Raw genomic sequence first — 25,610 nt, 5'->3', positions numbered from 1 at the left:
AGGAAGCCCTCGCCAGGCTCTAAAGCCGCTGCGTGGAGTGAGCGCTAAAGAACGGTGAGAGGCTGGAGAGCCGCGGCGCAGAGAAGCCCGGGAGCGGAGTCTGGAGACCCCCTGCGCAGACCGGTTTGTGAAACCCGCAGCGAGTCCGCGGCTGGCTGGGGGCTGGGCTCTTCCAGCCCGCGAGGGAGGGCTGCGAGTGTGGCCCCGGCGTTCGCGGGGAGAGGGGGAGGACGTCCCCGTGACCCCCGCAGTGGGCAGCCCCCTGTCTCCGCTCCTAGGTCCTAGGCCTGCGGTTGGCAGCACACAGGGTTGGCACCGAATTTGAGGCTCCACCCCTGTCTTCTCAAACAGGGCTTGGGCCTGGCGGCTGGGGCTTCCTGAGGAGGCACGGTTATGTCAGGCTTGGCGCTGGCTGCGTCGGGCGGTACCCCTCGGTACCCTCTCTCCACTCACTGGCCAGGGCTCCGAGAAAGCAGGACCCGGGTGCGCATTCCTCCCGTGCCTAGGATACTTCACGGCGCTAAAAATAGTCGAGGGAGTTGCGCTCTGTGTAAAGCCAGAGGACCATCTAGAAACTACACTGGAGTCCTGGGTTCGAATCCAGATAAGGCCCCCTTCCGTGCGGAGGAACCAGGATCGGCTTGCTCCCAGAGCCTCAGTTTCTCCATGCGTGCCAGGATTTCTAAGGGGATTCGCAGGTCTTGCAAAGAAAAGGAAGAAAGAAAAAGAAAACCCCTGGATTTTTCTTTTCTGCTCCTCCCCGAGGGCCTTGGGGCCTCGGGCCGGGGACGGAGGCCGGGGGAGGGGTGTGCCGGGCGGCTCATTACCGCGAGGTGTTGCCCTAGTTAAATCGCGGGCCTGTTTGATCTGGCGGCGGGTGGCGAGAGGGAAAAAAGGGAAAAGTAGGGGAGTCAGGGTAGAGAGCCGCTCACACCTCCCCCACCGTTTCCTCGCACCCATAAAACACCTTTTATTAACTCCTTCGCGTCCGGAAGGGCTGGCGTAGCCGTTCAGCTCCTGCCACGGTGTTTACAGCCAAGTCTAATGGGGCCCCATATTCACTCCGATGCCCGGACGAGGCGCCTTGGACACGCCTGATCCTGGAGCTGCCTGGGGTCTCCTTTCTCGCAATCCGAGGGCCTCCAGCTCCCGCGCAAGAAAGAGCCCAGAGACCCGCGCGTGCGTCCGAGCGCCGCCCTCGCAGTGAGCGCGGAGACTGGTGCAGGCAACGCAGACCGTGCGTTCCCTCGCGCAACCGTGGGAGCTGTTGGGGCACGTAAAAGCGCTTAGCCTCGAGCCTAGCGCACGCTTGTGCGCAAATTTAATTGTCTGTACACTATTATTTAGGAATACGTAAACGCCAGGGTTTGCCTGCCCCACTTTAGCCTTCCACGCATCCGCGCCTTGGCAAATGCACCCTCTTTTATTCGCTCCCACGTCCAGTCATGGGTGCGCACGTGGGGCACAGAAACCAGCTGTCCTGCACAAGTACCCGAATTAGCAAGCACACACACTCCACCGCTTTGCACAAATCCACATGCTCTCTCACGTATATTTGTTTAGTGCTTTGTTGCTGGAAAGAAACCTAATTGTCTCAATGTAACCATAAGCACTCACAGGCTTATTTTAGCCAAGGATAAAGTAGTAGCCGCTATGATCTGTCGAGCTCTTACTGCATGCAGGGAGCTGTGCTAGGCAGACCCTGTGCTTGGCCCCCCGCACAGCTGCGGGGCTCCGTGTGAGTTCCGGTACCACTACGCACACATCTGTAAGATCAGAATCTCACTTACATGAACATACCCCCTTAGGGCGCATCCCCCTCTTCCGAGTTGCAATGCCCTCCGATGCCCTTTGTGTGACAAGCCCCCTTCCCAGTAACCCCAAAACACAGCCTGCAGATGCCAGTGTGTATACTAACCCACACACAAGCTCAAATGCTGACCCACATAAATCCTAGCCTGTCCTTGCTGGGTCTAATTCATTTCCAGTTTTCCTGTCTGTGGGTTTACTAAAGTTATCCTGTCCAGCCATTCTATTCTAAGAACTTTGTTCTTTGTCCCCCGAATAAATCTTTATCTACCCCCCTTTCCCGATGTGATTTGCAATTTGGTCTGAACATTTATCAAAACAGAAGTCAGAACAGAAGGTTCTCCACCTAGCAGAAATGATGGGGCCAGTGGATATACCCACCAAGACATCACACAGGCTGCCTCTGATTTCAGAAAATCTTTTATTAGTCAAGAGCATAGATACTGCTTTGGCAAAGGGAGGGGGCGGTGAGTGGTCTTATAGATTTGAGGTAGAAAAAGGGTAGGGATGGGGGGTAGACAAACACCTGAGCGCAGCAGGCATGGTAGGTAGTTTAAATACATAAAAACTTCTCAACATAGAGAAAAGTTTTTATTACAAAGGAAGGGAAAGGAAAAGAAAGGAAAGGAAAGGAAAGAAGGAAGGAAGGAAGGAAGGAAGGAAGGAAGGAAGGAAGGAAGGAAGGAAAGGGGGAAGGAAGAAAGGAAGAAGGGAGAAAGGAAGGAAGGAGGGAAAGAGAGAAAGCGTTTCCCTTGGAACTGAGTAAGAAGTGCAGCGACAATAAAATACAATAAAACACCACTGTTTGAGGGAGAACAACAAAACGCAGCCCTCCGTCTTCCTGGTTTGGTTCTCTTTCCCTGGCAGAAAACTATTGATTCCTCTTATTGCATTTTAAATTGGGAAGAGAGTGCCCGGGGATTTGCCGCAAGGCGGACAGGAGGACGAGAAAAAGAGCCAGGAGGTGTAGTGGAGAAAGCATGGGGGGTTCTAAATTCGCCCCAGAAGGGTTGGAAGGGTGCGTTTTAGCGCGCTTGAGTCCCGCAGTCCCTCTCTCCCGCATTGTGCAGCCAAGAGCCGCCCTCTCAGTTGGGGGGGGGGGGTGGATATATATATATTTCTCTTTCTCTTAATGTATTAAAAACAATTTCAAATGACATTGCACGTGCGATCCAAGTGTGTTGTTGCAGCCAGCGACCTGCCAGCACGCAGCAGAGGCTCTGCGGGATGCGCCCCTATAAGCCCCTGGCACCCAGAGCCTGGCCCTCGCCGCCGCCGCCGCCTTCCTCTCCTCCCGGGGCTCCGGGGTCGGGCAGCCGTGGCGGGGTCCTCGGCGCGGCCTCAGCTCACTGGTTTAACTCCAGCGCCCAGACTTGCTGCGGCCAGCCTGTGCGCCCTTTAATCCTCTTCTCGCCTGGGCCCAGGGCAGGAGGAAAGCCTTCGTGTTGCTGCTGCCAGAGGACACACACAAGAAAAGAGGCGAGAGACAGGTTTAAATTTTTCTGCTCCTATCGCCCAGGCATAGAGTCGGGGTGGTGAAAAGGTTTTGGGAGCAGTAACTGGGCGCCTTTAAATAAGTGACGGATTTCTGTTTGCGAAATAGGCAAACAGGCTCATAAATTTGCTTTTATTTGCCAGAGTTTCTGGGGGCCGGGATGGGCTGGGCAGCTTCTGCAAGTTTGGTACGAGAATTTTCTGTACCTGGTGAAATTGGTGCGTGTAGTTTGGGCTTTATGGCGCTAAAGGATGACCGCCAGGGTTGGGCTGGGAAGGGTGGGAATCAACAGTTTTCCCGCTCTCGGACCTGGTCCCCCCACAAGTCCCACCCGCTTTCCATCCTGGTTTAGCGACCGGGCTTGGTTGAGGGATCGTGTCCCCACTAGCGCGCTAGATGGCTTGGCGGAGGAGGAATGAGTGGGCCTGGCCCACCACTAGCCTCCTTCCCGTCTCTTAGCAAGAACCAAGCAGTGCTACTTGAAAGAGGCTGCGACGAGCAGTGGGTGGGGATACGCCCCAAAACTCCTTGCAACCAGGCGTCGCTCCGGCCTGCCTCTCCACCAGCTACATCGGTGGCAGTTTAGAGACCCGATGCCTATCGATCTTTCCCGGTCTCCCCCGACGAGCTTTCCCTAGTTTACCACAGGCCCTGCGGGTCAGAGAAAACCTGGCGGGGCGTTCTGGTCGCCTCCAGACTTGCTGCGGGCCTGAACTCACCAACTCAGAGAAACGAGTTCGCTAGCCCAGAAACCGCCGCCCTCAGAGGTCCCAGAGCCCTGGGCCAGCGGCACCGCCCTCCAGAAAGTGTCACACTCCCTGGAGAGGATCGAGAAAGGTCGAGTAGGGACTGCGATCTCCAAAGCCAAAAGCAGTGGGTGAGACCTGTGCCTCTTGCTTGTCAGAGTTCACACACAAAACGATCAAGGTCGCCCTCAGAACTAGCTCGTGGGCAGTGGAGCAGTGGGACCGGCTCTGGACTGGGAGTAGAAGACCTGACTTGTTTTATCCCAACTCCACCTCTGACTCCTCCGATAGGTGGCCTTTACCTCCGGGTCCCACTCTGGGCCTCAGTTTCCCTATCCGTACAACAATGGAAGTAGCCTAGCCTCTTCAGCAAAAACCCTTTGAAAACAGTAACTGAGTCCACGTGCATAAACCCCCACTAAGGCAAATTAAAGTAACACACTTCTACAGCATTCTTATCCTGGATTCCAGGGAAGCCCAGGAATGGATCAGACCCCCTTGAAATTGGAAGCAAAATATAAGATGTGTGCATTTTCTCGGGTCTGAATCTTCCAAAGGATCCTTAAAAGAGATCCTTTCAGGATGGTCTTCATTCACAGCCTTACAAAGACTGTCCCACATTACAAATGAGCTCAAATATGAGTCCGCCTCCCACCACACACAAAATCCCACACCACAGCCTCAGAATTCCCCGCAGCCTCTCGAAATCGCACACACAGCAACGCAGACTCCTTCCACTGCGTACGGGGCCTGCGGATGCTCTCCAAGCCCGCACCCTTGCCCGGAGCCCGCAGGCCTCCGACTTACCAGCTCCCTTTTCCGCTTGCTCTCGCGGCCGCCATCCGCCTTCTTGAGTTCGGCCTTGAAGGCTTCGGGGTCGCCGGCCTGTGCGTCCTTGGCCAGCACGTCCATCAGATAGGCGATGTAGCTGGTGGCCAGGCGCAGAGTCTTGATCTTGGAGAGCTTGGTGTCGGCGGGCACGTTGGGGATGCACTCGCGCAGCTCTGCGAACGCGCTGTTAATGCTCTCTGTGCGCCTCCGCTCCTTCTTGGGTCCTGAGCCTTTCCGCCGGCCCAGGCGGCCTCCGAGCGTCTCCAGCCGCCCGGGGCTCTGGCCCGGCCTGGCGTCGGGACCGTAGGCTGCGGTGGCAGCCGCGGCTGTGGGCGGTGGCCCGCCGGCGGGGAAGTCTGGGGCAGCGTCAGCGGGGCTCAGCAGCCAGCTCTGGAAGTAGGGCCGCTCCTGGTGACAGCGCGAGGCCGAGCCGAAGAGGAAGGGTTCGTGGAGCATGGGGTGCGTTGGGTGTGGGTGGTGATGGTGGTGATGGTGGTGGTGGTGTGCGTAGCTGCCCACGAGGTTCATGTTGGAGCGGCCTCTGGCCTGCGCCGCCAGCCCGATTAGCGCCGCCCCATGCGCCCCAGAGACTGCCGGGGCCACCCGTGGGCTCTGGGGCGGCGCTCTGCTGGACGCCGGCTTTGGGAGAGTCTGGGGCAAGGCTGAAGAGAGGCGCACAGCCCGCTGGCCTCTCGCGGGCTAGGACGCCGATGCCGGGAGACCTATTTAACCCTTCTGCGGCCTCCCCTTCAGGGTCTGGCTTATATAAGGCCACGGCTTTGATGTCAACCTCTCCCTGGAGCCAATGGCAGGGGGGCGGGGAGGAGGAAAGGGGGTGGCCGTCCCTGGTTTTAAGCTCTGCTAGCCAGCACCACTCGACTCGAGGCCGCCTGCGGGGACAGGGAGGCGGCCCCGCCTCTGCCTCCCCACCCCCAGTTCCCGGCTAGGGAGAGGCGGGGGCTCCGAACTTGAAGCACAGGCCTGTCAACACCCTAGACGGTGGCTGCCACCTCCTCCCTGTGGACCCAAGGAAAGGAATCCAGAATCATCCGGTGAACAGAAGGCCTTCACCTAGAGCCCACCCCTTGATTTTCCAGATAGGGAAACTGAGACCGGGAGAAAGAGTTTCTTGTTTCTAGACTTTCAGAATAGGAATTCTAGCCCTTCCCAGTCCTGAGCTCCGTCTACTCCTCTCAGCGTCAGAGCCAGAAGAGGAGAGGGCCCCGCTGGAGGCAGCACAGACCCCTAATGTCTCCCCTAAGCACACGCAGCCCCTAGTCATAAACCCCATCCAGTGGGGGCTGTGAATGGTACTGTGCAACCCAGTACCGCACCCGCCAACTCTGTCCAAGGCAGCAACATGGTCCCACAGCCCCACACCGGCTGGGCAAGAAGACTTCGTGTATGGGGGAGGGGCGTGGAGGAAGTCAAGCTCCAAGCCCACAGGCATTTACTGATTTGTTCCGGGCTCCAGGGCCTGGGAGTCACTCTTCTTGCCTCCCGGGCGCCTGATTCAGTCCAAAGGCCGGATGGAGAGCACGAAGCATGGCTACATTGGGCCACTCACCCAGGTCATCCTTGCTTGAGAACGTTCACTTGTCTAAGGACACCAGCGCCAAGGCTCACACCAAGAGATATCAGCGTTTGGCAGTGAACACATACAGAAGGGACTAGAACTTCCACACTATTCGCACAGCTGGCACAGCCAGAGAACTACCACAATGGCATCTCCCACCCAGCAGAGCAGAGAGAAGTCCTGGCTGCGCAGACCTCCACTCTGCCCCCTCCCAGCTAGGGCCTCTCCAGTCTGTCTGGTTCTCTGCTCAGGGGCCTTTCCCAGGGCTCTCGTTGGGACCTGGAAATCCCAGGGTGGGCTGCTTCTCCCATTGAGGTAGCTTTGCAGCTGATGCCCTCATACCCGAGTCCCTCCATCCTCACCAACCCTTCCCAGTCAACCCCCTTCCCTAGGTGGGGCAGAGGGAGCATGCCTTTCTCTCTGAAGTGATGCCCAGGCCCAGGGTGGGTGGGGAGGGGAAGGAAAAGATAAATATGTGATTGCTCTTTTTAGAGGGCAAATTCATTCCTTTACGCAGTCATTCAACATTGTTTATTGACCGCCCACGACGTGCCTGGCACACTTAGGAGTACAGAGGCAGAGGGAGAAAGGTCAACGCTCTCCTTGTAGGGGTAGGAAAGTTGAGGCCCAAAGAAGGTGAACCATTATCCCTGGGGTTGGTAGCAAGTGGAGATGTGGTCTTCCTCTCCTGTACAAGGGAATCAATGGATAGGGGAAGGGACACCACCAGACAGAAGCAGACAAACAGTTCTGAGTAGGTTCCACTTGTGGGAGCTCGGCCCAGCTGTGGGCCCTAGAGGTGCGTGGGGGTGGGGGAAGGGAGGCCCTGGTTTCCTGCCTGAGGCAGGCTGGAAACCCGCCGCTCTCCTGGGCGCCTGGCGCCAGCAGCGCTGGGGTTGGGCCGAGCGCAGAGCCGGAGGCTCCCCGGGAGGGAGCTCTCGGCGCCCGGTTCAGCCTCGGCTCCACGGGGTCCCGAGCCTCCCTGGCCTGGAGGCGCTCTGGAGTGAGGGTGTGTGGGTAGAAAGCTGTAATTACCCTGCGGAGAGGGACCTCCGTCCTCAATACACACCCAGCGTGTTTGCCCTAATCCGGGCGATCTCTGGCCGCGGCATCTCACAGCCGGCACACGGGGGCTCACGATGACACGTGCACTTGTATGTGCACACAGGCTCACAAAATTCACTGGCGTACACAGAAGTCCATCTACTCATACAGATGCCCAGAAGTACGTGTGTTCTCACGGTAACACATTCACAGCCATGAGACACACAGCATTTCAATATTCAAGCATTCCTAGAATTGTATACATTGTCTCCCTGTCACCCACAGGGCACACATCCCGACTCAGATGTGTTACAGCTCTGAGCCACTCCCCACCCTCTAAGCAGGCATGCATAAAGATACCATCATACAGGAGAGGCACACGAATTCTACAGAATCATCACACAGCTGCAGGGTTTGACACACCGTCTCCTGCCCACAATTGTGCACAGGTACGCCAATGTGTATTTTCTTACAATTCCCCACAATTGTCTCCACAGCACAAACTGCTGAAAACCCCATCATACATTCCGTATATTCTCAGTGTGGAAACTAAGTCTTCAGTCCCACAAACACACCTAGGCACACAGCTACAATTACTACTGTGTACACACAGGGGCTCAGATGTAGATGTTTTCACATGTTTGCACACTACACGCAGTCACGCAAATTGCAAACACTTGGACAGCCTGACATGTATTCGTTCTTACCTACGCAGCCACATTCACAAGCCCCGAAAACGGTGGCATGGTATCCCAGCACGTGCAGAAGGGCAAGCACTCACATGGATCCTGGCAATTACCCCTACAGAGTCACAGTTCCAGCATCCACCCACACACATCCAAATCATTTCCCCCATCTTACATAGACCACTTGGAGCCATACACCCCCGCCCCCAATATCCAGTCTGCTTAGGGTGGTAGGAAACGCATTATCCATACTGGATGATGAGGCCCTTGAGGGCCCTGAGAATGCCCGGCAGCCTCTCGTGGGTAAAGAGCAGGGTGCCCCTCGTCATCTGGGCTGCCAGAAAATACTGCTATCCTCCCCGCAACCCCCCCCCCCACACTTCCCCACCCCTGCCTGTGAAGGAGTCGAGTCGCGTCAGCCCAGCGGCGCCCGCAGTGGGAACGCAGCCCTAGGGGACCCGCTGGAGCTTCGGGTTTGGCGGCCTCCAGCAGGATGGACGCCACCGAGATCGCCTGCGTAGACCGCAAGGCGCCTAGGCTCCAGCCAAGGCCTTCTGGGAGACTCCAAAGTGCTTTTAACTCCAGCCTGGCTCAGGTGCGTTTGGAGTGCGGGGAAACTCGACAGCGGGGACCCAGTCAGGACGTTCTCTCTCTCCGCCCGGGACTGTATGGTATGCAACCCAGGAGTTTGGCCAAAACTGCTGTCGGCTGAGATATAAGACTTGCGTTCCTTTCTCTCTCTGAACCTCAGTTTCCCCAATTTCAGAAGAGAGGGATAGGACTCATAGTCTGGAGTTTTAATTCCCAGCTCTGGACTGTTGCAAGGACCCCACCCACCCTGGTTGCTCTCTCCGGGGACTTAACGCTCCGCTCTGGGACCGTCTACAGACCAAGGGTCAGAATGTGGGGACTCCGAGGGGCCTACGCGCCAGTCCACACTCCCCCGGCCCCGCCTCCCTTCCGGTACCCCGCAGTGCTCACCCAGATAGCGCCTGCTGAAGGTCTGACACTCGCTGCGTTTTCAAATGCGCGCTTTTTCCTCCGATTGTGCTAGTGAGGTCGGGCAAGAACTCTTCCCCATCTTACAGGGTTGAGAGCTTAAGCACAGAGAGATTTACCAAGTGTAGTAAAGAAGTGCTTAAGAGAGGCTGGCTGTGGAAACTGGTGCACCTGGGCTGAAATCCGGCACTGTCACCCCACCTTGCGTAAACCTTAGGACCCTCAGTTTCCTCCTCTGTAAACTGCGATCCAGTAACACCCGCCCAGAGTGCTAGTTTAAGATTAATTGAAATAATATAGGTGAAGCTCTTAACAAAATAACAGTAAACCTGGATAAACGGTGGCTCTGGCTTGGGGATTAATTTAACAGAGGAAGGAATGGAGTTTCGGGCGTCCACAGGACTGCATGGCCCTGGATAGGGAGGGGATTCGGCCGCTGGTCTCTTGCTTGAAGTGCTGTGTCGAGATCTGACCAAGCCTGTTTCTGACCGCATTGGAATTTTCGTCTTTCCCCAACTACCTACCCTACCGAACCCCACTGCCATAAGGCTGGAGGTGAGCGAGACCGAGCACTTGCAGGTGTGGGGGTCACGTAGCCAGGGACCTGAATTCCTTGCTGATCCCACCCATCCGCATTTCATTGGCTGTCTGATCTGGGGTAGTTCCGGCCCCTCCAAGACTCAGTTCCCGCATCTGTGCAGTGGACGGGCTGTACTCAGACGATCCAGAGTGACTTCCGCCTGGGCCTTGGGGTCCTTCTCCTGCCCTTGCCCCACCCCTCCCTCACTCCCACCCGGACTCCACACCCCGGGACTGGAAGGCCGGAGAGCCCGCGCCGCGGCGCCTACCGCAAAACCTTCTCCCGCCGCGTCCCGTGACCTTGACGCCACCGGCAATCCCCGCACCGGACCCCTTATCTAAATAGGGCCGTAAATCAAGGACCTGTCAGGGCCCGGGTAATTACAGGAACTCCATAAAAAGGACCCGGCCGGCCGCCTGTTTATATTAGCGCGGTGTAAAATATTCTCGCTGTCTTGGGGAATCGCGTCGCGCGGTAACGCGCCATAAATCAGCCCGCGGGCCATTTACCCCGCAGCTTGAGCGCGCAAATCCCTTAAACATTTCTCTGCGGCATCTAAAGAGTGCCTAGGATTTTTCCAATCTGGCCCCACCCGCTCCACGGAGCCGGGGAACAGTCAGGACAGGGGAGAGAGAGAAAGCGGGTCGATTTCTCCTGTAAGTTCGTGGTGTGAGAAGCCTCCTTGACTACGCCGGTGTGGGAAAAGTAGCAAGTCTACCCAGAGATCTGATCGTGTTAGGACAAACGGGGAAGCCCGCCCAGAGAGGGAAAGCAGCTTACCTACGGGCAAAACAGCCAAAGAGTGGCAGAGACGCAGCTAGAGGCCAGACCTCTAGGGGAGGCGGGGATTGAAGGCAGCCTCTGTCTCCCCTTATTCCCCCTTTCCTGGGATGAAGAGTGGTCCATCCAGAGGGGGTCCAAGCCACAAGCTGACATTCCCTTCTCTACCTTTTAGCTTCGGGGATCTCTGAGCTTCCTGCAACTGTGCACAGCATTATGTGTGAGTGTTCTTGTGTGCGACGGGGCCTCCGCTTCCTAGTGCGCAGGTGGCAAAACACAGGCCCAGGGGATGGGGGGCACAGCTAGAAATGGAAGACCCTCCGCCAATCCATTTCCGTTTATCTCCCCAACATTCTTTCCTAAAGAAAAACTAAGAAAGAGAGAGAAAGCGGGAGAGAGAGCATGTGTTGGGGGGGGGGAGCGGGAGGCAAGTTTGTCCGTTCTTACGGCTTATAACAGCCTCAAAAATACAAAATCTATTTGAATCTATTTAAGGTAAACGTGATGCGGCCATTGTCTAATAAGTAACATAAATCAAGCTTATGGAAAAAGAATATTAAATTTTCCGTGTCTTCCCTCGGGGCTGGGACCTGAGGAGTCGGGGAGAACTAAACATCTTCCTCCCCCGTTCCCTTTCCCTTCCGAAGTCCGTAAATGACAACGTGTTTACACAAGTTTTTATGTCGTCTGAGCTTCGTCCCGGCTCCGTTTCCTCCTCTGTGTATTTTCCGCGCAGAGAGATGTCTGCTTCAGGACGCGTTCAACCTAAACAGAACCCCGTCTGATTGGAAAATGTATTTATTTGAAAAATCGTAACTCACAGTTTTGGTGAAAACGGCCCCCAAATTTATGGGCTCGTTTGGGGCGCGGCGATCATAAATTTAAAAGCACCGACACCCTCTCCTCCCCCACCGAGTCCCCGCAGCCGCTCCAGGCGGTGCTCGCCGGGAGACAGGCCCCCTCCCGGTTCCACTCTGCGGCCCTCTGTGGCCCTCGCTGCGCCAATCCCCTGCGTGGTCAGTTGCACCTTGGCAGGCAGGTGGATTTCATTCCGGTTCCTTTCCACCCAGTCCGGTTGCTTTCGGGGCAATTTCATTTGGTTTAGCCTCACAGCGATCAGTTTCAGGTGGTCAGCTAACCGGGTTCTGTTGTGCACCCTCTGTTTTAGATACACCCGGTTTTTCCTTAAGTGCACGCTGGTTAGTTCCATATTGCTAAGTTGCAGGTTGCTTCTTGCTGGCCCCCAACCAACCGACCAATTGTGTGCCAAGCTCTTTTATGCGAGAGGTTTATCTCTGGTCAATGTCATGAAGGTCAGTTTCGCAGCCTGACCATTGCTTCCCAGGTCAGAGACATTTTTTCCTTTTTCAATCCAATGTGAAGGCCTTGGGGGGATGGAGGCAATCCACTCCACCTATCTTTTGGTTGCTGCTGCTAGCTTACCCTGGCTGAGGACTGGGAAAGAGCTGGAGCTGGGACCGTGTCCCCAAGGACAGATGCCACCAGCCCCATAGTTTGGGGAGTCCTGTAGTCCAAACAGAACTGGATGGACAGGGGCTTCCTGAGCAATCATGCAGTCTGCTTTTTCCCTGGAATGGCAAGGCTGAGCCATATCTCTGTGTTTTTTACTAGGGATCATGCACTTCTCTGGCAGCGCCCCTACATCGTTCCCACATGGGGGGGGGCAAGCTCTCAGCTCTAGGCTTGTTTATCTAAGCACAGCTATCTCAGAGAGAGGGGTTTGGGGGTTTACTCCAAACTTTGTGCACACTGAAGCAATGCAGCTCTGCCCAGGAATGGTGGCAAGGTAGTGCAGGAATCCCAGGTTATTCGGTAACTCATCCCAACCCATGGGTTCCACTGCAAGCCTGAGCCCTCAGCCACAACCTGCCAGGAGTGATCTATACGCAGTAGCATTTAGTTCAAAGAAATGCAATAAATTTCAGTAGGGAAAACCCAGTTGGGTCAACCTAGTCCGTTCTGGAAGATCCAGAATTGGTGGGAGGTAGAATGAGTCAGGAACCATGAGGTGGACGCTCCATTATCCAACCTTAAAACTTGGGGCTGGGGGTAGAAGAGGGGTGGCTCCTCCTTCCTTGGGTCTCAGTTCTCCCAGTCTAAAATGGAATGGGCCATGGGATTCACACCGACAGGACCGGAGCAAGATACGGACTTTTAAAGTTGCTTGGAGGCCCAGGTATTAATCTTGAGAATTCTGTGCTTGTGTGAGGAAGTCCACAGGAGCCCGAACATTTGGGCAACTGGGTTGGGGGGTTGGATCAGTGGCCGGCTACACTTCCTGGTGAATATTCTGGCCTCCTCGATTCTCTCCTTCTGCGGAGAGGCATTCAGAAACTGAGTCTATGGGCAAGAAACTACATCATTATTAGTCTTATAATTTTTAAACGGGGCCAGGCTACATCCGTCATCTTTCACATAATGGTCAATTGTAAACACACTTTAAGAGAGAAACACAAAAAAGGATTTAATGTTGACACTGGGAAAATGCTTAGCTCTGGCGTTGCTGGGGAATTGGCAGGCTCTCCTGTCCTTTGGGAGAGAAGTTAAGTGCTTCGTGTTTTTTGCTTTTTCCATTGAATTTTTAAATCTCTCAGGGGTCTTCTTTGTCTCTTTAGTTTAACCAGAGAAGTCCTTACTTAAAAAGTCAGGGGTGGATAAAAGGGCTTTGGCTTTGGGAGGGAGAAGGAGTGGGGCAGGAACTCTGCTCACTGCCTCAAGTCTGAGGAGTCCCTCTCCCAGCGTCTGCTTCTTTTTGCCCTACAGCTCCCCTTGCTGAAACAGAATGTGGCTCCGAAGCCGGAGCCGGGAGCTGAGAAGACAAGTGAACGGTAGGGACAGCAGGAATCTGAAAGGAAGGCATACCTGGTGACTGGAGAAAGGGGGAGCACACTTCGGGTTCTCATTATGAAACGTGAAAGCCGGCCCCCTTCCAGAAAGCCCTCTTCTTGGTGTGAACATCACTCCTTAGCCACACGAACACCCCCATCATGTCACCTACACACACCACAGGGCACACGTCGGTCCCCATTATCCTCCCAACACCACTTAGAGCATGGAGCAAAGAACAGGAAGTCACCGTAGAACCCACCCCCAAACTCATACCAACTGCTGGTAGTTATTACATTCATTTTCATCCATGTAAGCAAGGCTCTCAGAAAGTCTATTTTAAAAAGAGCAACAAAGGTGGCAGGAGAAGAGAGACCAGAAAGGAAAGCCTTGAAACCAGAGGAGAAATTAATTTAATTACCTCCTCTCCCCTGCCATAAATTCCACAGAGGAAATCAAATCTTTCTGTGCATGTGTATAAAAACCAATCGGTCTATTGAGTTCGCCAAAACCCATTATGTCTCGAACTAGGTATCCTAATTGAATGAATCTGACTGTACCAGGCGACCAGGAGTCAACCGAGCCAGGTTTTTCCAAGGGCCTTTGCCACGGAGCCAGAGAGGGTAAACATGGGTTGGAACCACACACTAATCAGCTTGCTTGCAGAGAAAGGGAACTCTCTCTCTCAGCCTGGGTGCCTGCTGGCAGATGCGTCCTAACATTTTGCGTCAGATTGTAATGGAATATTTCTCATAAACAGCCAAATGTCTCTCCCAGCCACTCACCTGACATGTTTCTTGTTGTTTAACTTCAGATCTGACAGATGATGATAACCTGGAAGAGAGAGAGGTTACAAATGCCGAGGGCTGTGGGGCTGGGCAGTGTAAAGGGCGCCTGCTCAAGCCCTGGGACAGGGCTGTGATTTGTGGGGCGGGGGGGGGGGGACCTGTTATGCAACCGGAGGCAAGCAGGGCGCTGGTGCGGGAGGGAAGCACACAGCAGTGAGAGCTGGGGCTGCCCATTCTAAGGCTGCGTGCCACTTGTTTGGTGTTCCCTGTTGTCAGATGGAGGATGCCCCCTCCTTTTCCCTCCCCCCCACCGCCCCGCACCCCTCTTTCAGGGGCACACTGATTTATAAGCACCTGTTAAAAACACATAATGGATGCAATGAGTTGTGGCACTAGAGGAAAAAAGGGAGTTGACTTGATTCCAATAAAAGATAAATGGGTTTGTTTTCATGAAATTAGTTCATTAATTTAAATTTCTGGGACCGATTTTTAAAAAATCATTGCTGCTTTCTTTGCTACCTGGGGATCACCCTATGATTGGCTTTCACTGGCATTGGTTCTCAAAGTTGAGTGGGTATCACAATCCCCTTGTTAAACTTGTTTCCAAGGCAGGGAACCTTGTAGGATTGAGGGGCAGTGTGGGATGTGCTTTTCCAAAAAAGCTCATTCTGATGCAGGAATCATGCTCTGAGAATACAATGTGTATGAATATGGCAGGGGCTCAAGAGCAACCTATTTACCAACAAATATATTTTCTTGTTAGCTGTGTGATTCTAGCAAAGCCGGTATATATACAAAGTTAAATGTGACTTATATCAATTGTGGAAATTTAGAAAATATTAAAAAAAACATAGAAATGACAATTCCTTGATCCTAATGAGCTATTTCAAATCCCTGGGCTATGGCTTTCTCCACTGAATTCTACAGACTCCAAAAAGAGAGTCTCGTCTTCACCTGTCCTACCCTTGGCACCTGGCACACATGTGACCTCCAAAAAAATATTCCTGAAAGAAATAATTGGTTAGGGGCACCTGGGTGGCTCAGTCATTAAGCATCTGCCTTCAGCTCAGGGCGTGATCCCGGTGTTCTGGGATCGAGCCCCACATCAGGCTCCTCCACTGGGAGCCTGCTTCTCCCTCTCCCACTCCCCCTGCTTGTGTTCCCTCTCTCGCTGGCTGTCTCTCTCTGTCAAATAAATAAATAAAATCTTAAAAATAAAAAAAGAAATAATTGGTTAAATGAAGCTGTGGCTTTGATGGTCTCTAAAGTCACTTCCAACCCTAACATTCTATTTTTCATTTTCTGCTCCGGGGGGAAAATATAATTGCATAAACTCAGATATATTTGTCACTGGGATTCTTGACATTTAAACATGTATATGCTTTTCCTCCGTGTCTTGTCACTTGATCTGACAGCTTTCTGCTTGCTCTGTCTGATATTAGTTTAGGACTGTCCCTGCCTGAGGCAGCCCAGCCACCACCATGGACTGCAAGTGAGTCGGGCGGTCCCCACCTTGTACTAAACAGAACGATCAGAGTAGATTTTTGAAGACTCCAGCAAAATTGCACAGACTGCCCAAGAAACAGGATAGTGGGCTGTCTGCAGTTCACAAATGTGCAATTCTTTCCTGAAACCACAAGGCAGAACCCTCCCCTTCTGTCACAGCAGACCAACATGGACAACTGCGTTAAGCTCTTACTGCATGTCACGTGCTTTACACACCTCCCTCATTTAATCCTTGCAGCAGGGCCGTTAACTCCATTCTGTAGATATGGAGATATGCCCAAGGTCCCTCAGCTAGGACACTGGAGAAATAGGATTCAAGTCCAGGTCTCGATGACCCCCAAGTCCTTGCTTTTGACCACTGTAATGATGTGTGTGTTGGGAGTGGAAGAAGGATCGTTCATATCCTGAAAATATTTTTATTGCTCCTACAACATGTTAACAACAATAATGTACTCTCCTTAAAGAATATGAACTTGCCACCTGAGCAATGGAACTCTGTTTCGCTCCCTCACCCCAAACCCCATCTACCAAGAGTCTTTCCTGATACACAGAGTTCACGTTTGTCAGTTTTAATAGGAGTACATGGTGCTCATCGGGCTGCATCTAAATAGATAACCCAACACGATAAGGTTCTAAACCCCACGAGGAGAGGAGTGGGATTCATCGTCGTGTTCTCCGAGGTGTCCCCAGCACTTAGCACCTAGACGTAGAAATCACTAACTAAATATTTGTTCACTGAATGAATCATAACTTGCTTAATAGAGACAATCCTGAGGCAATGCCTCTGGCATTATGAGCGTCTAGAAATTAATCATATGATACAGCCCCATCCCTCAGTGGAGGCTCAGCGAGATGTGGTCAAAGGAACAATCTTTCAGGAAGAGAGCGGGCAGATGGAATTTTTAAAATAAAGCCTCACTTAAATTAGTAAAATGGTAATGACATAGATTCTGCAGCTTAATTAACTCCCTGACTACCCTTGGTAAGGAAGGCTATGCTTTTGGATCTCAGCTCTGTGCCGCCTCGTTATGTGACCCCAGGCCCCAGATCATCCCTGGGACCCATTAAGTCCTAAAGGTCTGTGTGTCTGTAAAGTCCTAAGTCATGTGCTCACCGTCAGAGCTAGTACTGGAGTCAGACCTCAGCCAAGTGTGTTGGGATGATTTGATTCTAGAAGCCACACTTGTCATACTTGGCACTACTCCCATTTATACTTTGAGAATGAATTTCTAGGGAAAAAGTGAATATAATCTAATGTTGAGTAAAAAAAAAAAACAGGGCACAAAATTAAATGTGCTGGGCTTTTTTTTTCCCCTTCAAAATAAGGAACGCTTTATTTTTAAGACAAAAACCAATAACCTGAATCCACATCCAAATGTAAGCGAGAGATTTCACTGGGTTTTAGAAAAGAGAAAGTTGCACTCAGACATCACCTGCAAACCAGGGCCATCAAACGGGCGTGCACAAGAAGACATCCCAAAACAGTCGCTGTTGATGGAATCGCTGGAACGGTGGATAATATTTTTTGCCTTTCCTCTACTTTTCAAACTTACTGTAATGTTGTATAATTATAATCGTATGATTAAAAAATAAATTCATACTCCAAACTAAATATGTAACATAAAATACAATTCCTCTGAGAGGAGACCGTCAATAGCGAAGTACCAAAGTAACTCGGGCAATACACTAATAATGACCACAATCACAATGTTTATTTGGCACTCATGATGTGTGAAGAACGTTACATGGATTATCTCATTCATCTCAAGAGTGCTTCCTCAGAAGAGTGCAGTAATTATCCCCATTTTGCAGGTAAAGGAACCGAGACAGAGGAAATTTAAGTAACTTGTCCAAGCTTCCGCAGCCAGTAAGAGGCAGAGACATGATTTGAACCTGCGGCTTCTCCAAACACATTTGTGAAAGGATAGAAAAAAGGAGGAAGGAAAATTGTCCCCAGGAGGAGAAAAATGGTCCACTGGCAAGAATGAAATGGAACCAGTGAACGGATGTCAGAGATACCCGTCCGCCAACCCCACGTGACATCACCTAGGGGGCTCATTAGAAATGCAGACTCTTGGCTGCCCCTCAGACCCACTGAGTCAGAATCTGCATTTTAAACACATTCGAGGGGATTCATAGGCACGATAAAATCTAGGAAGCGCAGTTTATACAGAATCCATTTGAAAAAGAGAGAGAAAACCCATTTGTGTTTGTATGGACTGGTACCACCTTATCAGAAGTAGGGGCATAGCCGCCTGAAATCAGTGTTTTTCAACGTGGAAATGATGCCTGTTTCCTCGATTGGGAGAACACCTGCATAGGTTGCGATCAGAGATGTAAAAAAAGAAGCAGAATAGAATGGAAAATATCGGAGTGCGTCTCGAGAAGGAAGGGTAAGTGTTCCTGCGTGGAACTTTTCTATCAAGTATATGTATGTGTCCTGGGTCTTGAGCCGTGGTGACTATCGTATGAACTCTTTGCCAAAAAAAGTTTTAGTAACTGGCCTTCACGCTGTGGCCGGAGGCAGCCATGAAATTCCAGGCTGACATTTAGAGGTGTGGTGGATCTCCTTCCCATTTCTGATAAATGTAGGAACTCGGGCCGAAAGAGTTGGGTGGCTGGAGGGGGGATGAACGTCTCAGAAATGATCTGTCTTCCTGTCCAGCTGCAGAAACCTAGGCCCAGAGAGGGGAGGGACTTGCCCAAGGTCACACAGCAAATCCAAGACTTGTGCCTTTGGATAAAGGAGCCTCACGGTGTCAGGCCTTTGTCCCAACCATGGAAGACCTGAGTGGCTGGACAGGGATCTGGCCAGGAGGCCAAGCAGGCTGGGAGACATGACTCTGGAATGTGTTGGGGAAACAAGACGCCTTCTCTTCCAGGCCCGACAAGCCAACAGGCCTATGTGTGGCCAGAAAGGGCTCTGGTTATCTGCTGCCCGTCCCTGTTTCGTTTGGTCTGTCAACTCCAGCAGCAAAGTGCCCCAAACGTGTGAGGCTTGATAAAGGTGGGAAGGTAAGAGGGTGGAGGTGGCAGGACAGCAGGGACCAGAGCTTGAGAGATGTTCCAGAACCTTTGCTTCTACATTTCCTCTCAAGAGGCTGGGAAAGTCAGTCAGACCCTCCCGTCCCCCTTCATAGCCTCCCCTCCCTGGTGATTGTGGCTGAGACCCTGAACTTCCCTGGGTGCCTGGGTCCTCTCATCTCAAGATGGAACAGGATCAACTCTTGAAACTTAGATGCTGAATGAATCAGAGGATTTCCAATTTTAAAAGAAATCTACTTTCTTGTTCTTCTTTTTGTATTTTTTTTTAACTCAAAAAGTAATACAGAGAATTTGGGAAAAAGAAGAAAACACCTGTCACCCTACCTCCCCCAAGTGGTGGTCACCATTATGATGTGGATGGTTTTTAAAATGGGGTCGTTGTCTATCCTATTTTGCTTTTCTTACTTAGCAATGGGTTGTGAGGGTTTTTTTTATTTTTATTTTTTATTTTCTGGTCAATAAATATCATTTGCTTTTTTCTATTACCTGGATATTTGATGATAACAGAGAATTGTCGTTAGCTTTTTAAGTGTGACAATGACATTGTGCCTATTCTTTTTTTTTCATTTGCTTTATCAATTGCCTTTTTAAAATTTATTTATTTATTTATTTTTTATAATAATATTTTTTATTATATTATGTTAGTCACCATACAGTACATCCCTGGTTTTTGATGTAAAGTTCGATGATTCATTAGTTGCGTATAACACCCAGTGCACCATGCAATACGTGCCCTCCTTACTACCCATCACCGGTCTATCCCATTCCCCCACCCCCCTCCCCTCTGAAGCCCTCAGTTTGTTTCTCAGAGTCCATAGTCTCTCATGCTTCACTCCCCCTTCTGATTATGCCCCCTTTCTTTATCCCTTTCTTCTCCTACCGATCTTCCTAGTTCTTATGTTCCACAGATGAGAGAAACCATATAATTGTCTTTCTCTGCTTGACTTATTTCACTTAGCATTATCTCCTCCAGTGCCGTCCATGTTGCAGCAAATGTTGAGAAATCTCTTACATTGTTGGTGGGAATGCAAGTTGGTACAGCCACTCTGGAAAACAGTGTGGAGGTCCCTTAAAAAGTTAAAAATTGGGCTACCCTATGATCCAGCCATTGCACTATTGGGTATTTACCCCAAAGATACAGACGTAGTGCAGAGAAGGGCCATATGCACCCCAATGTTCATAGCAGCATTGCCCACAATAGCTAAAGCGTGGAAGGAGCCGAGATGTCCTTCAACAGATGACTGGATTAAGAAGTTGTGACCCATATATACAATGGAATATTATTCGGCTATCAGAAAGAACGATTTCTCGTAGGGGAAGAAAGGGATAAAGAAAGGGGGGGTAATCAGAAGGGGGAATGAAACATGAGAGACTATGGACTATGAGAAACAAACTGAGGACTTCAGAGGGGAGGGGGGTGGGGGAATGGGATAGACCGGTGATGGGTAGTAAGGAGGGCACATATTGCATGGTGCACTGGGTGTTATACACAACTAATGAATCATCGAGCCTTACATCGGAAACCGGGGATGTACTGTATGGTGACTAACATAATATAATAAAAAATCATAAAAAAAAAAAGAAAGATTTCTCAACATGTGCCTATTCTTTTTTAAAACAGATATTCTAAAGATACATTCTGAGCAGTTTCTGAGTCAAATGATGTCTGAGGTTCCCCTCAGAATAATACAGGAGGGGGCCTTGGTGGCAGTGGAAATAAAATAAGGTTGGCCATAAATTGGTAATTGTTGATACTCTCTTATCTCCATTTTAAATAAGAGGTTTTATCAATATTCTTCCATAATACTAGTTTTTTGCCTATTTTGGTCTCAATCCCTTTGAAAATTTTAAGCAAGCTATGGACCCACTTCCCAGAAAAATCCACATTCCCATATCACACCCACAATTTTAGAAGGTTCACAATCCCTTAAAACCCAATCATGTATCCCAGGTTAAGAAGTCCTGAATTTCATCAGGATTGTTCTTTAAGATTGCATGATGTTCTGGTAGATCTATCATCATTCTCCTAATATTGGGCATTTTTATAATAACTAGAATTATTTTCAATGAAACATTCTGTGACATATGTCTTTGCATGCATATTCCTTATGACAAAGTCCTAAAAGTATCAAAGGACATGCCCATTTAAAAAAGCTTTTCTTACAGAATATCACATTGTTCCAGAAAGTATATAGTTCATGACTTTAAATTTGTTTATTTGAATTTATTTATTTGTGTGTTTGTTTTAAAGATTTTTTATTTATTCACTTGAGAGAGCACAAGCCGGGAGGAAGGGCAGTAGGTAGAGGGAGGAGCAGGCTCTCCACCCAGCAGGGAGCTCGATGTGGGACTCCAGCCCAGGACCCTGGGATCATGACCTGAGCCGAAGGTAGACGCTTAACTGATTGAGCCACCCAAGTGCCCCAAATGTATTTATTTATTTGATAGTTCACGTCTTTTAAAATCCATCTCCATCATTGGAGTCAAGATGTCTGGGTTCAAGCCTAGGCAGCAAGTTGCATGCCAATTCACCCTGCCTCTCTGACGCTGTGTTCCCACCTGCAAACACAAGGTTAAACTAGCTGACCCCTACCCCCACCCCACCCCGCATCTCCCACTCTGTTCTGATTCCTCCGATCCTGGAAACTCTGGAGAATTCTTTGTGATCCTCACAGACCCTGTACTTCTGCCTTTTCTCGAAGGGCGGACTCCACATGAATCTAATTGTTCTCACTCCCACAGTCCATCTCTGACCCCCAGGGTGCTCTTCCCAAAACCTCTGTAGCCCGTGAGGCCAGGTTTAATGGGCTCTGGAGTCAGACTTTCAGGGTTGGATGCCTGACTCCAACCATGGTGCAACATTGGGTAAGTGGCTTAACCTCTGTGCCACAGTCTCTGGGTGTTTAATATCAGTACCTACCTGACGGGGTCAAGTGAGGATTAATTGAGCTAATAGATGCTAACATGCTTAGAAGAGTGCCTAGCGTATAGGAAACACTCATCGAATACTCGCTATTCTTATTACGTATCTTGTTTACCCAGCCCCTTCTGAAGACTTTCCCTTGCCTGCAGCGGGTTTGTAAGGACTCCTTAGAATGGAAAGCCAACCTTGTCTGGCACCTGTCCACATCCCTCCTTAGAACCTGTCTGCCTGTGTCCCCTCACACACCCTGCTGCTAAAGCCATATGGGACAAGTCCTATTTCCACCCCCACCGCCGCCATTATGCCTTGGCTGGAGTTTTTCCCTTCATCCCAATGCGTCTCCTCCTAGAGCCCTCCAGGGGAAGGTCCAGGGCTCAAATCTACTCATGCCTGATGCCAAACTGAGCCCCTGGAAGTCCCTGCTCATACATGGGCCTTAGTTTCCCAGTCTGTAAAATGTGTTGGGGGTACTGAGCTGTCCCAAAGGCCCTTTCAGCTCTGGAAAGCTCACTGGTTGCCGAATGAGACCTGGAAGATCATTCCCTTGGCTTTGGCTTCATTTATGCACACTTTGCATCCATTCCCGGAAGCTGTGTGTGTCATCCTCAGCACCCTGCCCCAGCTTCCGTAACCCACCACCAGGAGCCATCATGTTGTGGCCAGAACTTGAAAGTCCAGGGTCAGGAGCCTATGGAACTGGAAAGCCTCTTCCACCCAGCCTAGAGACCTTGGCTACATCCTTTGCCTCCTCAGACACTTGCTTCTCTCACTTTGAGGGGTGTGACATGCGTCAGAAGGACTAGACCCTTTGGAGATGGCGCAATGCAGATTTGGGGCTGTGGAACCCAAGACTCATAACTCAGGGTGACCTTGGGCTCAGGTGCACCAAACCCCAAAAGGACAGGCCTGGGTTTTCCTAAGAGGCCCTCAGGCCTACATTCAGGCCCCAGTCTGGGGGGTGGGGTCATGTATTTGAAATGTCATTTCCAAAGCCTTTCCTCAAGTGGCCTTTATTAGAACACTCAGAACACAGAGGCTTTGATGCAGAAGGAACTTGTATTTTGCTCCCTCTGTCCCTTGTTATTTATTCTATAGGGCTAGTTATCCTGCCCCTATATGAAAACGGGGGCAGAGCCATCAGGTTTCTAGTCCCTTTTGGTGATGAAGAGTCCTCCAGCCACTTCCAGTCACTAAATGTCATCTCAGTCCGTCCCCCCAGACCGCCACATCCCCACACTGGGCTGGAAGCAGGGCCTTCTCCCTGCAACCCCATCCCCAGCTTGGCTGTGTGGCAGGTCCGACGAAGCCTTTCATCAAGCAGGAAGCATAGTTGGCTTCTGTCTTTGTCTCCTGCCTGGTGCATCTCCCCTCCCTGCACAGTGTAATAAGCTTGATTTCCAGGGCTGGGGCTGGGGCTTGCTCCTGGCCGCAGTACTGTTGCGGTAGCGCCGTGTGGGGGCGCTCTGGGCCCAGCAGGAGTCTCTAGTGGACTCCCGTAGAGGTCTTTCGGGGCCTTTTGGGGGCTCGCTCTGGCCTCCCTGTAGCTCTTCAGCTGCAGGTCCTTCCTGAGGTGGCTGTGTCTCTGTACTTGGAGGCGGCTTTCTCCTTCCTCAGCCCGGCGGCACACAGCAGGCCCTCTGGCTCCTCTCGGCTTGCCCTCCAGGACCCCCCTTCGGACAGACCCTGAGATGAGCTTCCTGGCTCTCTCTCTAGCCGTCCCAGGTGAGCCCACCAAACTGCACAGCCCTTGCTCCAGCTCTGAGAGTAAGCTGTCCATGCAGCCACCGCCCCTCCGAGCCACAGTCGAAGCAGCTGGCCAGTGCAGAGGTGGCCCATTCAGTGGGACGGGCGGGGTGGTCCAATAGCAGGTGTCATGGCCACTGAAATGTAGGAGACGTATTTTGAGCTCTAGGAGTACTATCCTAATGGGAGATGAAGGGAGAGGTATCCCACATCACTCCTTTTTGAGGGTAGGGGAGACTCAGGGAACACCAAAAACTCTACAGCGTCCCCCACCCATCCACAACTTCTTCCAGTCCTTTAACACCGCCCTCAACGCGGGGCTGAGAACAGCCAGTTCTTGTCTATCATGGTCTTGCACCTTACTCTGGAATGTGGCGTCTATTACATCTTGGCCGCTGGCTGCCACCGCCATTTGAATATCCTGTTACACTTATAATAATAGCCACCGTGAATTTGATGCTTACTATAAACAAGGCAGGCTCAGGGCAGACCATTGGTCGTGAATATTTGCTTTGTCCCCCAGCTTTCCGTCTCCAGTTCTCCTTCTAAACAGTGCCCTGATTTCTTTTCAGGTAATACCTCTCCCTCGTTGTGTGTGGGCTATTGGGGCATTCAGTAATGCTCTGGGTGCCCTGCGCAGACTCCCTTCCTGGGCTGGCTCACCCTCTCCCTGATGCAAATGCTGGGTGCTAATGGCTCTCAGCTGCCTCCTTCTCTGGAACATTTCCTCCAGGTGAATTACCTGGAGCTACCTGAGGGGGTGTGCTTTTCCCCCTGTGGGCGGCCCCGTGGTCAATGATGACTCATGGGGGATAAACCCAGCCCCTGGACCTCACGTGTGGACAGCCTGTGGTACAAACCATGCTCCAGCCTGCCCGTGGGGTCAGACGGGGACCAGACTGCTCCTGAAACCGCATCTTTGACCGGCTTCTGCCCTCTGCAACCCTGCTGCCAGCTCTTCTGCCCGCACCGTCTCAGCAAACAAATCACACCGGGTTTCTCGTCCTGAGCTCTGCTTCCAGGGAACCTGATGTCACCCAGGTAGGAATGGGGCCCAGGGCAGGCAAGGCTCCCAGAACACTGAATGAAGGATGGGGAGAAAAGAGGTTGGAAGCTTACTGCTCCAGTGGCGGCTCCCTGGCAAGGTTGTCCTTTATTCCTGCTATCTCACTTCCTGGTGCTTCAGGTTTTCTTTGGATTCGGAGTAGTCCAAATCCTTCTATCCCTTGTTTTGGTTCACTTTTTAGCTACACTCTCTTACACCTGCCACCTAAGAGCTCCACACATAGAGCATTTAAATGCACAAGCTCGGGGCGCCTGGGTGGCGCAGTCGTTAAGCGTCTGCCTTCGGCTCAGGGCGTGATCCCGGCGTTATGGGATCGAGCCCCACATCAGGCTCCTCTGCTATGAGCCTGCTTCTTCCTCTCCCACTCCCCCTGCTGTGTTCCCTCTCTCGCTGGCTGTCTCTATCTTTGTCAACTAAATAAATAAAATCTTTAAAAAAAAGAAAAAGCTCTGCCACAACGAATTTGGCTCAGACTTCTGGGAAAAAAAAAATTTTTTTTAAATGCACGAGCTCAACCCTCCAATAACTCTCAGCGCCAGGCGTTACTGTCCTTCCCATACCACAGATGAGGAAGCTGAGGCTCAAAGTTTAGTCGCTTGCCTTGGGCTCCACAGTTAGTACGTGGGATTACCAGGAGTTGGGTTCTGAGCTCAGGTCTGTCTCACACCAGAGCCCTGCTCTGGACCGCTCTGATGTGCTATCTCCGTGGGGGGAGGGCAAGCTGAGGTGGGCCACAGCCCTCCCACACTCCCTCTGGGTTAGGTTCCTATGCAAATGAGCGAATTGCCACTGCTGGTGCGGGCAGGTGTGTGGCAGGCGGGCTAAGTGCTCCCTCGGCTCTGCAGCTAGGTTACAATCCAAGCTCACACTTGCTGTGTTAATTGGGCCCATTATCTAGGCTCTCTGAGCCTCAGTTTCTTCATCAGATTGGTGGAGATGCTGATGCCTAGATAGGATTGTTGCGTCAAAGGAGGTCCTGAGAGCGAAGTGTTCAGCTCTGTTCCCAGCATGTAGTGAACGCTCAATAAATAGTGGCTGTTATATGGTAGTGTTGTCGCTTCCTGGCAGACAGGGGTGACCAGACATATGTCAGCCAATGAAGGGCCAAAGGAGGCCCCTGGCAAGGACTGTTTCTTGGGAGCCCAT

The 25,610-nt window shown here is 51.6% G+C and overlaps 1 protein-coding gene across 2 annotated transcripts; it reads right to left on the bottom strand.

The window, feature by feature from the left end:
• Positions 1-3,155: 3,155 nt before the first annotated feature.
• Positions 3,156-5,546, bottom strand: HAND1 (heart and neural crest derivatives expressed 1). 2 transcript variants are annotated; one of them, XM_087867755.1, is made up of 2 exons: positions 4,858-5,546; positions 3,156-3,257 (listed from the first exon to the last, which is right to left on the bottom strand). In XM_087867755.1, the coding sequence occupies exons 1-2, from the start codon at positions 5,407-5,409 to the stop codon at positions 3,156-3,158; spliced, it is 654 nt and encodes a 217-aa protein (XP_087723881.1). In that variant the 5' UTR covers positions 5,410-5,546. The 2 variants fall into 2 exon arrangements, with proteins under 2 accessions (XP_087723881.1, XP_045648096.1); XM_045792140.2 differs by having other exon boundaries at positions 3,156-3,260; positions 4,858-5,470.
• Between the last annotated feature and the right edge of the window lie 20,064 nt (positions 5,547-25,610).

Source organism: Ursus americanus, chromosome 15, assembly GCF_024610735.1.
Source record: "Ursus americanus isolate L20-20 chromosome 15, mUrsAme1.1.p, whole genome shotgun sequence".
NCBI lineage: Eukaryota > Metazoa > Chordata > Mammalia > Carnivora > Ursidae > Ursus > Ursus americanus.
The sequence above is the reverse complement of the archived record's forward strand: the minus strand, read 5'-3'. Positions and strand labels throughout refer to the sequence as shown.